Source organism: Anomaloglossus baeobatrachus, chromosome 4, assembly GCF_048569485.1.
Source record: "Anomaloglossus baeobatrachus isolate aAnoBae1 chromosome 4, aAnoBae1.hap1, whole genome shotgun sequence".
Classification (NCBI taxonomy): domain Eukaryota; kingdom Metazoa; phylum Chordata; class Amphibia; order Anura; family Aromobatidae; genus Anomaloglossus; species Anomaloglossus baeobatrachus.
Window position 1 is genome coordinate 419,961,016 of NC_134356.1, and position 16,104 is coordinate 419,977,119.

Sequence of the window (16,104 nt, forward strand, 5' to 3'; positions counted from 1 at the left end):
ATGTGCGTCACAAATTCCGTGACCCCAACGACATCTCGTTAGTGATGTCGTTGCGTGTAACGGGGCCTTTACTCTCTGTTATCTACCAATACATACACACATGCGGCCAATTCACTGATGTCATTTGCTCTGACCACCACATGTTGCTGCTCTCTGCTAATCCACACCCACATACGGCCAATTTACTGACGTCACCTGCGTCGACCACCCCATGCTGCTTCTCTGTTATTTGCCAATACACACACACACACACACTTCACTGAAGTCACCTACGCCAACCACCACACGCTGCTGCTCTCTGCTATCTGTTAATACACACACGGCCAATTCACTGACATCACCTGCGTCGACCACCCCATGCTGCTTCTCTGTTATTTGCCAATACACACACATTATATATATATATATATATATATATATATATATATATATATATATATATATATATATATATATATATATATTTATTTTCATTCATTCATTATATAATGCTGAATCTGTCCTTCCGCCCAAGCCAGTATCAAACCATTTGGCAGGCATGTGCGCAGTGCTATGTTCATTTCGTAGTTGAATTCTTCAATAAAATGGCGTCGTAGTGAGTGTGTGTGGATACTGTCAACTCCACCACTATTTTATTGGAGACACGGTCTCTGAATATCACCAGCCACCATTTTGTTTCAGATATTTCCAGACAGTGTCTTCATTAATATGGCGGTGGATTTGCCAGTATACGCATACACTGAATCCGGTGCCATTTTATTCAAGATTTCAGCTACAACATTAACAAAGCACTGCGTATGCTCTGGCCATAGGTGTAATGGTGTCGGCCTCAGAGCAAAATTTAAATAAAGAGGAGGAAAGGCACCAGGGGAGCAATAGTTAAAAATAAAACCCCACAAAGTCTCACCCTGATGCTAAATCATCGACACCAGGGCGTAGAACGGGTTCTATAGCTAGTATGGCTAGAGTGACGTTAAAATAAAAAAGTTATGGCTCTTGAACAAGGGGAGTAAAAAACAAATGTGGGAAAAATGGTAAATCGCTCAGGTGGGGGTAAAGGGGTTAATATTCACTGCGCACTGACACTTTAATGACTTAGCACAAGGGCAGCTTCCAAATCTAAGGGGAAACTGAAATATGTGCGGCACATTCTGCAGCGAGGAGCATCGTGCAGGTTTCAAAGGTGCACAAGGGGAACTAACGCGCGCCGGAACCAATGCACAGGACGCGTCCGGCAGGGGATTGATTACGGACACGGACTTCCGGGAAATATGGCGGCGCCCTGGTGAAGCGTGGTTTAGGCGGAAGTGTACGCAGTGATGGCAGGGCTCACGTTATTTATCCGGGGTCTCCCTGAAAATGCCACTAATGAGCGGCTGGAGCAGATTTTCAGTGAGAGCGGACCCCTCCGGCAGAGCTTCGTGGTGCGGGAGAAGGGTAAGGAGGGCATGCTGTGCACGGCACAATACACGACACGTAGCCATCAGGTGGAACTGTGCCGTGTGGAGGGAGCCTCGCCTGCTGCTACAGGTGCTGTCTGAGAATAAGGGGGGGCTATGCTTCTAGCACAGGTGGTGCTGGCACAGTGTGGGGTGTAGTGTGCAGAGCCCACAATACAGGGAGTATTGTCACCAGGTGTTTAGTGGGGCTGCCTAATAATGCTGCTATCTGCAGGATAGATGTGGTAAGTGCTGGCCAGATACTGGGGAGTCATCAGGAGATGAGGTCACGAGGGAACCCCCTTTATCGCTTCACTTCCAATCCACACATCTCACATAATCCAGGATACGTCCCAAACTTCCTTTCTGCCAAGGCTTGTGTATGGCTCAGTCTAAAGGCCCCGTTACACGCAAAGACATCGCTAACAAGATATCGCTGGGGTCACGGAATTCAAGACGCACATCTGGCATAGTTAACGATGTCGTTGCGTATGACACCTATGAGCGACCGCTAACGATCCGAAATAAGGGATAAAGCTTTGATTGTTGACACATCGTCCCTTTTCAAAAAATCGTTGCTCTTTTAGGACGCAGGTTGTTAGTCGTTCCTGAGGCAGCACACATCGCTACGTGTGACACCCCGGGAATTGACGAACAGCAGCATTCCTGCGTCCTCCGGCAACGAGGTGGGAGTGACGTTAATGCTGCTGCTCTCCGCCCCTCCGCTTCTATTGGTGGCTGTGTGACGTCGCTATGACGCCGCACGAACCTCCCCCTTAAAGAGTTTGTTCCGTGCCCACAGCGATGTCGATAGGAAGGTAAGTATGTGTGACGTGTACTACCGATATTGTTCGCCACGGGCAGCGATTTGCCCGTGACGCACGCACGACGGTGGCAGGTGCGATCGCTAGCGATGTCGCAGCGTGTAAAGTGGCATTAAGCCCGAAATCTGTCACAGTGGAATAGTAAAGGGCAGATTGCTGTCATGGGTTTATCTGCTGACACCCAGCATGCTGCTAACTTTGAGGATCTGGCCAGACCATGACATCTTATTTTATTTGTGACACAACCTAAAGAAGTCTTCTCCTATGTGGCCAAATGTGTGGAAGGCTATAAAAGAAAAGAATAAACATTAGCTTCCTGTTATCAGCATCCACTTAGCAACATTACTGGTCCCCAGCGATTATGCAGTGATGATGTTCATCATTCATGTTATTATTAATAATTATTATAGTGCCATTTATTCCATGGCACTTTACATGTGAAAGGGGTATACAAATAGGGACAGGTACAATAACCATAAACAATACAAGGCACAGACAGGTACAGGAGGAGAGGTCCCTGCCCGTAAGGGCTTTCAGTCTGAGGGATGGGTGAGGGTAGAGCTGGTTGTGCGGCATCCAATCATTGGAACCAGTGGCCAAGTGTCATATGTGCAAATGTAACCGCTGAGGCCAGTGACTGACTGCAGTGAATGTGAACGTTAGATGGGATGGTTGTCATCACTTCCAGGATCAGTGAGGACCACTTGAGCCGCACTGAATTAAGTGGGTGCGTGATGTTTTCATTTTTTTTTTTTGTTTTAACAATTCCCTATTTGTAGTTATATTGTGTAAAATTCCAAGAAACTCATTTTAAAGAGGTCATCCATTACCCGGACTCAATTACAGGTTTTGCAGTAAATGCTTCAGGATAAGGCCCTAAAGGTCCCCATATACCTTTTCTGCTAAGATCCATGTTTTTTGCTTTTTTTTTTTTGCTTTGCTTTCTGTGCTCTGGCACCAGCTCTGTTGTCATAGTGATCACTTCCGCTTCAGAATACCCTGCTACTTTATTACTACATTTCCCATCACTCCCAGTGCTGGGCTGCAAGCCAGCAGTGAGCACAGACCTGTAATTCCGCCTAAACCCTGATAATGATATAGGGAATAGAGGTAATGCATAAAGGACCAGCCCTGCCAATAAAGATGATCATCTACTCCCCTCACTGACTCCATTATACTTGATACACGACTTGAGCCCGTCCCAGCGTCCAACTGCTCATTCCGAGAGAGTTCCGAGCACCATTGTGCTTTCTCATCTTTAGTTATTTAAAAAAAAAAAAAAAAAAGTATTCTGATTATTTTATGTTTTGGTGTCTGCAGCTCCTGAACAGACTGGAAACAAACCCTATGTATCAGTTCTATCACTTTATGACTGGGATAGTGCGGAGCTAGTTGTAGCATTCTAATAATGGAAGCTCTTACGGAAATCAGATCAACCCCACTTTAGCTAATTTATCATCACACCTCACTGGAACTAATATAAATGTGTTGCACAGCTACATTCACTGTGTAGCTGCCACTGCCGAGTACTGCAGATCATTGCCTATTCTCTGTGTAGCTGCCACTGCCGAGTACTGCAGATCATTGCCTATTCTCTGTGTAGCTGCCACTGCCGAGTACTGCAGATCATTCCCTATTCTCTGTGTGTAGCTGCCACTGCCGAGTACTGCAGATCATTGCCTATTCTCTGTGTGTAGCTGCCACTGCCGAGTACTGCAGATCATTGCCTATTCTCTGTGTGTAGCTGCCACTGCCGAGTACTGCAGATCATTGCCTATTCTGTGTGTAGCTGCCACTGCCGAGTACTGCAGATCATTGCCTATTCTCTTTAGTAGGATCAGTTCTGCAGTGTTCGGCAGATCATTGCCTATTCTCTTTAGTAGGATCAATTCTGCAGTGTTCGGCAGATCATTGCCTATTCTCTTTAGTAGGATCAGTTTTGCAGTGTTCGGCAGATCATTGCCTATTCTCTTTAGTAGGATCAGTTCTGCAGTGTTCGGCAGATCATTGCCTATTCTCTTTAGTATCAGTCCTGCAGTGTTCGGCAGATCATTGCCTATTCTCTTTAGCAGGATCAGTCCTGCAGTGTTCGGCAGATCATTGCCTATTCTCTTTAGTAGGATCAGTTCTGCAGTGTTCGGCAGATCATTGCCTATTCTCTTTAGTAGGATCAGTTCTGCAGTGTTCGGCAGATCATTGCCTATTCTCTTTAGTAGGATCAGTTCTGCAGTGTTCGGCAGAGCATTGCCTATTCTCTTTAGTAGGATCAGTCCTGCAGTGTTCGGCATATCATTGCCTATTCTCTTTAGTAGGATCAGTCCTGCAGTGTTCGGCAGAGCATTGCCTATTCTCTTTAGTAGGATCAGTTCTGCAGTGTTCGGCAGAGCATTGCCTATTCTCTTTAGTAGGATCAGTCCTGCAGTGTTCGGCATATCATTGCCTATTCTCTTTAGTAGGATCAGTCCTGCAGTGTTCGGCAGAGCATTGCCTATTCTCTTTACAGGATCAGTCCTGCAGTGTTCGGCATATCATTGCCTATTCTCTTTAGTAGGATCAGTCCTGCAGTGTTCGGCAGATCATTGCCTATTCTCTTTACAGGATCAGTCCTGCAGTGTTCGGCAGATCATTGCCTATTCTCTTTAGTAGGATCAGTTCTGCAGTGTTCGGCAGATCATTGCCTATTCTCTTTAGTAGGATCAGTTCTGCAGTGTTCGGCAGAGCATTGCCTATTCTCTTTAGTAGGATCAGTTCTGCAGTGTTCGGCAGATCATTGCCTATTCTCTTTAGTAGGATCAGTCCTGCAGTGTTCGGCAGAGCATTGCCTATTCTCTTTAGTAGGATCAGTTCTGCAGTGCTCGGCAGATCATTGCCTATTCTCTTTAGTAGGATCAGTCCTGCAGTGTTCGGCAGATCATTGCCTATTCTCTTTAGTAGGATCAGTCCTGCAGTGTTCGGCAGAGCATTGCCTATTCTCTTTAGTAGGATCAGTCCTGCAGTGTTCGGCAGAGCATTGCCTATTCTCTTTAGTCTCAGTTCTGCAGTGTTCGGCAGATCATTGCCTATTCTCTTTAGTCTCAGTCCTGCAGTGTTCGGCAGATCATTGCCTATTCTCTTTAGTAGGATCAGTTCTGCAGTGTTCAGGAGAGCATTGCCTATTCTCTTTAGTCTCAGTCCTGCAGTGTTCGGCAGATCATTGCCTATTCTCTTTAGTAGGATCAGTTCTGCAGTGTTCGGCAGATCATTGCCTATTCTCTTTAGTAGGATCAGTTCTGCAGTGTTCGGCAGAGCATTGCCTATTCTCTTTAGTAGGATCAGTCCTGCAGTGTTCGGCAGATCATTGCCTATTCTCTTTAGTAGGATCAGTCCTGCAGTGTTCGGCAGATCATTGCCTATTCTCTTTAGTAGGATCAGTTCTGCAGTGTTCAGGAGAGCATTGCCTATTCTCTTTAGTAGGATCAGTCCTGCAGTGTTCGGCATATCATTGCCTATTCTCTTTAGTAGGATCAGTCCTGCAGTGTTCGGCAGAGCATTGCCTATTCTCTTTACAGGATCAGTCCTGCAGTGCTCGGCAGATCATTGCCTATTCTCTTTAGTAGGATCAGTTCTGCAGTGCTCGGCAGATCATTGCCTATTCTCTTTAGTAGGATCAGTCCTGCAGTGTTCGGCAGATCATTGCCTATTCTCTTTAGTAGGATCAGTTCTGCAGTGTTCGGCAGATCATTGCCTATTCTCTTTAGTAGGATCAGTTCTGCAGTGTTCGGCAGATCATTGCCTATTCTCTTTAGTAGGATCAGTTCTGCAGTGTTCGGCAGATCATTGCCTATTCTCTTTAGTAGGATCAGTTCTGCAGTGTTCGGCAGATCATTGCCTATTCTCTTTAGTAGGATCAGTTCTGCAGTGTTCGGCAGATCATTGCCTATTCTCTTTAGTAGGATCAGTTCTGCAGTGTTCGGCAGATCATTGCCTATTCTCTTTAGTAGGATCAGTTCTGCAGTGTTCGGCAGATCATTGCCTATTCTCTTTAGTAGGATCAGTTCTGCAGTGTTCGGCAGATCATTGCCTATTCTCTTTAGTAGGATCAGTTCTGCAGTGTTCGGCAGATCATTGCCTATTCTCTTTAGTAGGATCAGTTCTGCAGTGTTCGGCAGATCATTGCCTATTCTCTTTAGCAGGATCAGTTCTGCAGTGTTCGGCAGATCATTGCCTATTCTCTTTAGCAGGATCAGTTCTGCAGTGTTCGGCAGATCATTGCCTATTCTCTTTAGTATCAGTCCTGCAGTGTTCGGCAGATCATTGCCTATTCTCTTTAGTATCAGTCCTGCAGTGTTCAGCAGCTAGTTCTAAACATTGAACAGAGTTGTATATTGCAGCTCCGTTCAGCGCTCTCATCTGGCCGGACCTGATACAGCTGATCGGTGGTGGTGTTGAACGTCAAATGCTTACTAATCCGATATTTATAACTTATCTTGAGGATAGGCCATCAATATCTTAACTGGATAACCCTTTTTAAAGGTCTATTTCACAGGAGCATAATGTGAGAGCTTTTCTTCTTCCGTATTACAACTGCAAATCCTAGCATGGCAGCATGTTCCATATTCTGGGCTAATTGCATTGTAGCTCCTGATCAGACCCACTGGACTGACTCCAATCACTGTGGTTGGTACAATATGTTGTGTACTTCACCTGCAGGGGCAGAAAAATGTCGTGGACTTGGCTATGTCACATTTTCTATGTTGGAGGATGCACAGAAAGCAATGAAAGAAATCAAGGAGTACGATGGAAAGAAAATCGAAGTGATGGTGGCCAAGAAAAAGCTACGTGATAAAGATAAAAAGGCAAAAACTAAAGGTACTGCCAAATGTCGGTTACAGAGTAATAACGCCATATGTTTAATCTATAATAGACTGCCCACGTTTCTCGTTGTATGACTGGAAATTTTGTGGCTTTCCTGATATATTTCTGCTTTCAGAAACACCTGAGGATGCAAAACAAAGCAAACCCAAAGATGCCAAAGTCCCACCCAAAAAAGCCAGACTGATCATCCGCAATCTGAGCTTTAAGGTAAAGTTTGAAGTAGATCGATATGATTTATAAGGAGTGTGTTCCTGCTATGGTAAAATTAGAAATAAATCTATTTCAGATCTTCAGATAGATCATGACTGGGATCAACAACGATAGGAAATTATAATAACGTTTTGACGGTAGTCTACATATAGTAATACATTATTCTGGAGGATTGTCTTTTTCAAGCTCCTCATTCCATTAATAGCTGGATATGAGTGCCAGAAGGCTTTAGCAATATCTTTTGTTTTTATTTTTAGATTATTTTGGACTTCTCAATACAAATTGGAACTGTTTTAATGTTGCCGATAGGTGCTTAGCCCCATAGAAAAATGAAAGGGAGGGGAAAAAAAAAGTCCCACGTAACCCCTTTAAGGCTGGACTCCCATTAGTGTATGGCATCCGATGCGACATGCTAATGACCCCAGGCTGAGGCTCTGCTACGAGCGTGAGCAGAGTGTCATGCGACACTGACCTGGTCTTGCGATCGGGTCACAGCTGTGAAGTTGAGGGCGGGTGCTGTAGAGGAGAGGGAGGGGTTAATTCCCCCCCCCCCCATCTCCTCCATTGTCAGCCTGTGCGTATATCGCACTGCACTGGGTTAACCTCCAAGGGCAGTCTGATGTATCTCTCACACCCATTCACTTGAATGGGTGCGAGTGATACGCCTCTTGCAGAAAATCACAGTATGCAGCTACTTTTCACGCATCCAGATTCTGGATGAGAGAACCTGACCAACTGCTTGCCCTCATTGACTGACATAGGTGCGAGTGCAATGCGAGATTTTCTCACATTGCACTCGTCCGTTTTTCACGCTCTTACCCTAAGGCCCTGTGCCCACGGGAGCTTGCTTCTGCGGATTTTGCTGCGGAAAACCTGCGGATTTATCTGGATTTTCCTGATAAATCCACAGGTTTCAGCAAGTACAGACACTCCCCATGTTATCCTATGGGACATGGGGAGTGTCTGTGTCCACGCTGCGGTATGTGTGGTTGCGGAATATGCTGCGGATGTCCCGCAGCCGCACATAACTGCATGTCAATTATTCCTGCGAATTTACCTGTGGAAATCCCGTCGCTCCACTATGGAGATGGAGGCTTACCTGCCTTGGTCCCATATTTACCTGCCTTTATAGCAGACACCCGAGTCAGGATGGCAGTGGAGCTAGGAGCAGGAAGGTGGAGTTGGGCGGGGCCTGCACGAGCTCCGGTCATGTGACAGCCAGAGCTAGTTCAGGCCCGCCCACCTTCTCCTGCACAGTGCAGACGCTGACAGACATGGTGGCCAGAAAGTGAAGTGCTGCGTGATGGAGGTAAGTATGAACTCCCCGATCACTCAGCACTTGTTCTGCATTGAGGATGCAGTGCCGAAGCCATGGTACTGTATCCTCAATGCAGAATGCCCGCAGCATATCCGCAGGACATTCCGCAGCATGGAAACAGACAAAAGTTGTTCTGCGGTTTTCTGGGAGCTCCTGCGGAATGTCCTGCGGATATAACCGCAGGAGACTTTCCCTGTGGGCACATAGCTTAAGGGGTGTAATCCTTAAATCTCTGCTCGCATGCTACTAAATCACACTTCAAATGGTCAGTTATCTTTTTATGCCTATTGTGCTGATTGTCTGTTATTTCCCATAACAGTGCTCTGAAGAAGATCTCAAGACATATTTTTCCACTTTTGGGTCTGTGATGGAGGTTAACATCCCGAAAAAGCCAGGTTGGATTTATTAGGATATTGTTGTTTGTGTATAAAGGGGTCTAGAGAAATGGCTGTCAAAAAGCGATTTCTCTTCATTTCATCTGTTTAGTACAAGAACTTTCTCCTAGTACCTTATTCTGATGCTTTACATACAGTGCTCTGCTGGTGATCTTTGTGAGGGTGTGTGCACGCTGCAGATCAGGTGCAAAAATGTTCTGCACCAAAAAACTCACCTTGTGGCAGGAAAACGCACCACAAAAATGCATGTTTTTTGTGCTATGCGTTATTTCTTTGTCGCTCCATTGGGAGACCCAGACAATTGGGTGTATAGCTTCTGCCTCCGGAGGCCACACAAAGTATTACACTTAAAAGTGTAAAGCCCCTCCCCTTCTGCCTATACACCCCCCGTGCATCACGGGCTCCTCAGTTTTCATGCTTTGTGCAAAGGAGGCTGACATCCACGCATAGCTCCACAGCTTAGTCAGCAGCAGCTGCTGACTATGTCGGATGGAAGAAAAGAGGGCCCATAACAGGGCCCCCAGCATGCTCCCTTCTCACCCCACTCTTGTCGGCGGTGTTGTTGAGGTATCCATTGCGGGTACGGAGGCTGGAGCCCACATGCTGTTTTCCTTCCCCATCCCTTTAGGGCTCTGGGTGAAGTGGGATCCTAATCGGTCTCCAGGCACTGAGACCGTGCTCCATCCACAGCCCCTGGGGACTCTGCTGGACAAGGAGCCGAGTATCGTCAGGGACAAGGCCCTGCTACTTTGAGGTACTCTGTGTCCCCGTGGGGACCGCGCACAGAAACACTGCAGCATTGCTGGGTGTGTTAGTGCGCCGGGGACCGCAGCGCTGACCGCGCTTGTGCCATCACACACTGCAGCGTGGCTGGGTGTGTTAGTTTACTGGGGACTACCGCGCTGACCGCGCGCTGCCATTTCACACTGCAGCGTGGCTGGGAGTGTTAGTGCGCCGGGGACTACCGCGCCGACCGCGCTTATACGCCGGCCGCGCTTATAACTTTAGTCCCCGGCTTTTGCGGCCTAGTCTCACTTTTTTCCCGCCCCCAGGCCTGCCAGTCAGGGGAAGGGCGGGACGCTGCACAGGACGTCAGCGCTGAGGGCTGGAACATGCTTTGCATACTCCACCCCCCTCACTGTGCACAGTGGGGCACCAGACTCCCGCACTTTCTAGGGCACGCCCACGGCCCCCTCCTCTCCTCAGGACGCCGGCAGCCATTCCTGTCAGCTCTTCTGTCGCTGGAGAGGGGAGACAAGCTCTGGGAGACCCAGGCAGGGATTCTGGTGATCACACAACCGCTTTGAGCGGGCGGTAAGCGGCACCTGAGGTGCTGGCCCCACTAGTGCAGAAGTGTACATATAGATTTATATGCTTATAGGCTATACTTTACACTGTATGGTCGCACGGTTGATTTTTGGCTATATACCCTCCTGGATTGCTCAGAGGAGACAACAGCATGTCGTCCGCAAAAAGCAAGGGTGCCAAAGCACAGGCTTACTATGCTGCCTGCGCCGCATGTACGGCTATACTACCGGCAGGTTCCACCGACCCTCATTGTGTGCAATGCTCGGCCCCTGTGGCACTTTCTCAGCCGGAGCCTCTGCTAAGGGTGGCCCAGGGGGAACCACCTGCTAACACTGTCCAGGTGACGGGGACGGAGTTTGCAGTTTTTACTGATAGACTTTCTGAGACTATGGCTAAGATACTAGAAGCCTTGCAGTCCAGACCGGTATCTCAGACCATGGGCACTGTTGAATCATTGCACCCTGGTCCCCCTCAGTTGGAACAACAATGTGCTCCCGGGGTGTCTCATAGATCCCAGGGTGAGGTCTCTGACACGGACCGCAGCCCCAGACCGGCTAAGCGAGCTCGCTGGGAAATTCCCTCGACATCATCACATTGTTCAGGGTCTCAGCGGGAGGACTCTCTGTATGATGAAGCGGAGGTAGCTGATCAGGATTCTGATCCTGAGGCCGCTCTCAACCTAGATACTCCTGATGGGGACGCCATAGTGAATGATCTTATCGCGTCCATCAATCAAATGTTGGATATTTCTCCCTCAGCTCCTCCAGTGGAGGAGTCAGCTTCTCAGCAGGAGAAATTCCGTTTCAGGTTTCCCAAGCGTACAACGAGTATGTTTCTGGACCACTCTGACTTCAGGGAGGCAGTCCAGAAACACCGAGCTTGCCCAGATAAGCGTTTTTCCAAGCGCCTTAAGGATACACGTTATCCCTTCCCCCCTGACGTGGTCAAGGGCTGGGCTCAGTGTCCCAAGGTGGATCCTCCAATCTCCAGACTGGCGGCTAGATCCATAGTTGCAGTGGAAGATGGGGCTTCGCTCAAGGATGCCACTGACAGACAGATGGAGCTCTGGTTGAAATCCATCTATGAAGCGATCGGCGCGTCTTTTGCTCCAGCATTCGCAGCCGTATGGGCACTCCAAGCTATCTCAGCGGGTCAAGCGCAAATTGACGCAGTCACACGTACGTCTGCGCCGCAAGTGGCGTCCTTAACCTCTCAGACGTCGGCATTTGCGTCCTACGCTATTAATGCTGTCCTGGACTCTGCGAGCCGTACGGCGGTTGCATCCGCCAATTCGGTGGCAATACGCAGGGCCTTGTGGCTACGGGAATGGAAGGCAGATTCTGCTTCCAAAAAGTGCTTAACCAGTTTGCCATTTTCTGGCGACCGCTTGTTTGGTGAGCGATTGGATGAAATCATCAAACAATCCAAGGGAAAGGATACATCCTTACCCCAGGCCAAACCAAACATACCCCAACAGAGGAGGGGACAGTCGAGGTTTCGGTCCTTTCGGGGCGCGGGCAGGTCCCAATTCTCCTCGTCCAAAAGGCCTCAGAAGGATCAGAGGAACTCCGATTCATGGCGGTCTAAGTCACGTCCTAAAAAGACCGCCGGAGGTACCGCTACCAAGGCGGCTTCCTCATGACTTTCGGCCTCCTCACACCGCATCCTCGGTCGGTGGCAGGCTCTCCCGCTTTTGCGACACCTGGCTGCCACAGGTAAAAGACCGTTGGGTGAGAGACATTCTGTCTCACGGTTACAAGATAGAGTTCAGCTCTCGTCCGCCGACTCGATTCTTCAGAACATCTCCGCCTCCCGAGCGAGCAGATGCTCTTCTGCAGGCGGTGGGCACTCTGAAAGCAGAAGGAGTGGTGGTCCCGGTTCCTCTTCAGCAACAGGGTCACGGTTTTTACTCCAACCTGTTTGTGGTTCCAAAGAAGGACGGGTCTTTCCGTCCTGTCCTGGACCTAAAACTGCTCAACAAACACGTAAAGACCAGGCGGTTCCGGATGGAATCCCTCCGCTCCGTCATCGCCTCAATGTCCCAAGGAGATTTCCTTGCATCGATCGATATCAAAGATGCTTATCTCCACGTACCGATTGCTCCAGAGCATCAGCGCTTCCTGCGCTTCGCCATAGGAGACGAACACCTTCAGTTCGTGGCACTGCCTTTCGGCCTGGCGACAGCCCCACGGGTTTTCACCAAGGTCATGGCTACAGTAGTAGCGGTCCTCCACTCTCAGGGACACTCAGTGATCCCTTACTTAGACGATCTGCTGGTCAAGGCACCCTCTCAAGAGGCATGCCAACACAGCCTCAACGCTACTCTGGAGACTCTCCAGAGTTTCGGGTGGATCATCAATTTTCCAAAGTCAAATCTGACACCGGACCAATCGCTGACATATCTTGGCATGGAGTTTCATACCCTCTCAGCGATGGTGATGCTTCCGCTGAACAAACAGCGGTCACTGCAGACAGGGTTGCAATCTCTCCTTCAAGGTCAGTCACACCCCTTGAGGCGCCTCATGCACTTCCTAGGGAAGATGGTGGCAGCAATGGAGGCAGTCCCTTTCGCGCAGTTTCACCTGCGCCCTCTTCAATGGGACATCCTACGCAAATGGGACAGGAAGTCGACGTCCCTCGACAGGAACGTCTCCCTCTCTCAGGCAGCCAAAGCTTCCCTTCGGTGGTGGCTTCTTCCCACTTCATTGTCAAAGGGGAAATCCTTCCTACCCCCATCCTGGGCGGTGGTCACGACGGACGCGAGTCTGTCAGGGTGGGGAGCAGTCTTTCTCCACCACAGGGCTCAGGGTACGTGGACTCAGCAAGAGTCCTCCCTTCAGATCAATGTTCTGGAGATCAGGGCAGTGTATCTTGCCCTAAAAGCGTTCCAGCAGTGGCTGGAAGGCAAGCAGATCCGAATTCAGTCGGACAACTCCACAGCGGTGGCTTACATCAACCACCAAGGCGGAACACGCAGTCGGCAAGCCTTCCAGGAAGTCCGGCGGATTTTGATGTGGGTGGAAGCCACGGCCTCCACCATATCCGCAGTTCACATCCCGGGCGTAGAAAACTGGGAAGCAGACTTTCTCAGTCGCCAGGGCATGGACGCAGGGGAATGGTCCCTTCACCCGGACGTGTTTCAGGAGATCTGTTGCCGCTGGGGGATGCCGGACGTCGACCTAATGGCGTCCCGGCACAACAACAAGGTCCCGGCATTCATGTCACGATCTCACGATCACAGAGCTCTGGCGGCAGACGCCTTAGTTCAGGATTGGTCGCAGTTTCAACTCCCTTATGTGTTTCCACCTCTGGCACTGTTGCCCAGAGTGTTACGCAAGATCAGGTCAGACTGCCGCCGCGCCATTCTCGTCGCTCCAGACTGGCCGAGGAGGTCGTGGTACCTGGATCTGTGGCATCTCACGGTGGGCCAACCGTGGGCACTACCAGACCGACCAGACTTGCTGTCTCAAGGGCCGTTTTTCCATCTGAATTCTGCGGCCCTCAACCTGACTGTGTGGCCATTGAGTCCTGGATCCTAGCGTCTTCAGGGTTATCTCAAGAGGTCATTGCCACTATGAGACAGGCCAGGAAACCAACGTCTGCCAAGATCTACCACAGGACGTGGAAGATATTCTTATCTTGGTGCTCTGATCAGGGGTTTTCTCCCTGGCCATTTGCCTTGCCCACTTTTCTTTCCTTTCTTCAATCAGGATTGGAAAAAGGTTTGTCGCTCGGCTCCATTAAGGGACAAGTCTCAGCGCTCTGTGTTCTTTCAGAAGCGTCTTGCCAGGCTTTCTCAGGTACGCACGTTCCTGCAGGGGGTTGGTCACATTGTCCCTCCTTACAGGCGGCCGTTAGAACCCTGGGATCTCAACAGGGTTCTGATGGCCCTTCAGAAGCCACCTTTCGAGCCTTTCAAGGATATTTCTCTTTCTCGCCTTTCGCAGAAGGTGGTCCTCCTAGTAGCAGTCACATCACTTCGGAGAGTGTCTGAGCTAGCAGCGCTGTCATGCAAGGCTCCTTTCCTGGTGTTTCACCAGGACAAGGTGGTGCTGCGCCCGGTTCCGGAATTTCTTCCTAAGGTGGTATCCACCTTTCATCTCAATCAGGATATCTCCTTACCTGCTTTTTGTCCTCATCCAGTTCATCAATGTGAAAGGGATTTGCATTTGTTAGATCTGGTGAGAGCGCTCAGAATCTACATTTCCCGTACGGCGCCCCTGCGCCGCTCGGAGGCACTCTTTGTCCTTGTCGCTGGTCAGCGTAAGGGGTCACAGGCTTCCAAATCCACCCTGGCTCGGTGGATCAAGGAACCAATTCTCGAAGCCTACCGTTCTTCTGGACTTCCGGTCCCCTCAGGGCTGAAGGCCCATTCTACCAGAGCCGTGGGTGCGTCCTGGGCTTTGCGGCACCAGGCTACGGCTCAGCAGGTGTGCCAGGCGGCTACCTGGTCGAGCCTGCACACTTTCACCAAGCACTATCAGGTGCATACCTATGCTTCGGCGGATGCCAGCCTAGGTAGACGAGTCCTTCAGGCGGCGGTTGTCCACCTGTAGGAACGGGCCGTTTTACGGCTCTCTTACGAGGTATTATTTTACCCACCCAGGGACAGCTTTTGGACGTCCCAATTGTCTGGGTCTCCCAATGGAGCGACAAAGAAGAAGGGAATTTTGTTTACTTACCGTAAATTCCTTTTCTTCAGCGCTCTATTGGGAGACCCAGACGATTGGGGTATAGCTACTGCCTCCGGAGGCCACACAAAGCACTACACTAAAAAGTGCTAGGCCCCTCCCCTTCTGGCTATACCCCCCCGTGGTATCACGGGTTCTCCAGTTTTCAAGCTTTGTGCGAAGGAGGTCAGACATCCATGCATAGCTCCACAGATTTTAGTCAGCAGTAGCTGCTGACTATTTCGGATGGAAGAAAAGAGGGCCCATATAGGGCCCCCAGCATGCTCCCTTCTCACCCGTTGATGGTGTTGTAAGGTTGAGGTACCTATTGCTGGTACGGAGGCTGGAGCCCACATGCTGCTTTCCTTCCACATCCCCCTGAGGGGCTCTGAGGAAGTGGGATCCTGCCGGCCTCAAAGCTCTGACGCCGGGCTCCATCCACAGACCCATTTGAACCTGCTGGATACGGAGCTGGAGTACCGTTCAGGGACATGGCCCTGCACCATTACAGGTACTCTGTGTCCCCGGACACACAGTCACAGCACACTCCAGACTTGCTGGGTGTGCTAGTGCGCCGGGGACAGTAAAGGGTTACAGTCACTGCAGCTTTGCTGAGTGACTTTGTGTATTGGGAACTACCGCGCCGGACGCTCCGGGAGCGGCGGCGCGGCTGGGACTTGTAGTTCGCCGGGGACTGGGCGCCGACCGCGCTTTTACGGCGGCGGCGCTTATAAATCCAGTCCCCGGCTTCTGCGGCCTAGTGCCGCTTCGTTCCCGCCCCCTCCCTGTCACTCAGGGAAGGGGACAGGCGCTGAGCAATCAGCAGCGCCGAGGGCTGGAGCCTTATTTACATGCTCCAGCCCTCTCACTGCACACTGTCGGACGCCGGATTCCCGCTCTGACTTGGGGCACGCCCACGGCCCGCCCCTCCTCACACGAGCTGGGGAAGACGCCGGCAGCCATTACTGCAGTACGAGCTCGGACTTTCGGCAACCAGGCAGGACTATGGCGACCATACACCCGCTTATAGGCGGGCGGTAAGCGGCACACATAGTGCTGACCCCAATATATACTGCAGTGTGTACA

The 16,104-nt window shown here is 50.1% G+C and overlaps 1 protein-coding gene across 2 annotated transcripts in view; it reads left to right on the forward strand.

Annotated features, from left to right (window-relative positions):
• RBM28 (RNA binding motif protein 28) overlaps nucleotides 1-16,104 on the forward strand; it is a 135,291-nt gene that overhangs the window by 9,001 nt on the left and 110,186 nt on the right. The window contains exons 1-4 of one of the 2 annotated variants that reach the window (XM_075345396.1): nucleotides 1,262-1,437; nucleotides 6,953-7,111; nucleotides 7,233-7,324; nucleotides 8,965-9,040. In XM_075345396.1, coding sequence (XP_075201511.1) covers nucleotides 1,320-1,437; nucleotides 6,953-7,111; nucleotides 7,233-7,324; nucleotides 8,965-9,040 — 445 coding nt within the window. In that variant the 5' untranslated portion in view covers nucleotides 1,262-1,319. Of the gene's footprint in view, nucleotides 1-1,261; nucleotides 1,438-6,952; nucleotides 7,112-7,232; nucleotides 7,325-8,964; nucleotides 9,041-16,104 lie in introns of those variants that run through there. The other variant, XM_075345397.1, reaches the window with a different exon arrangement.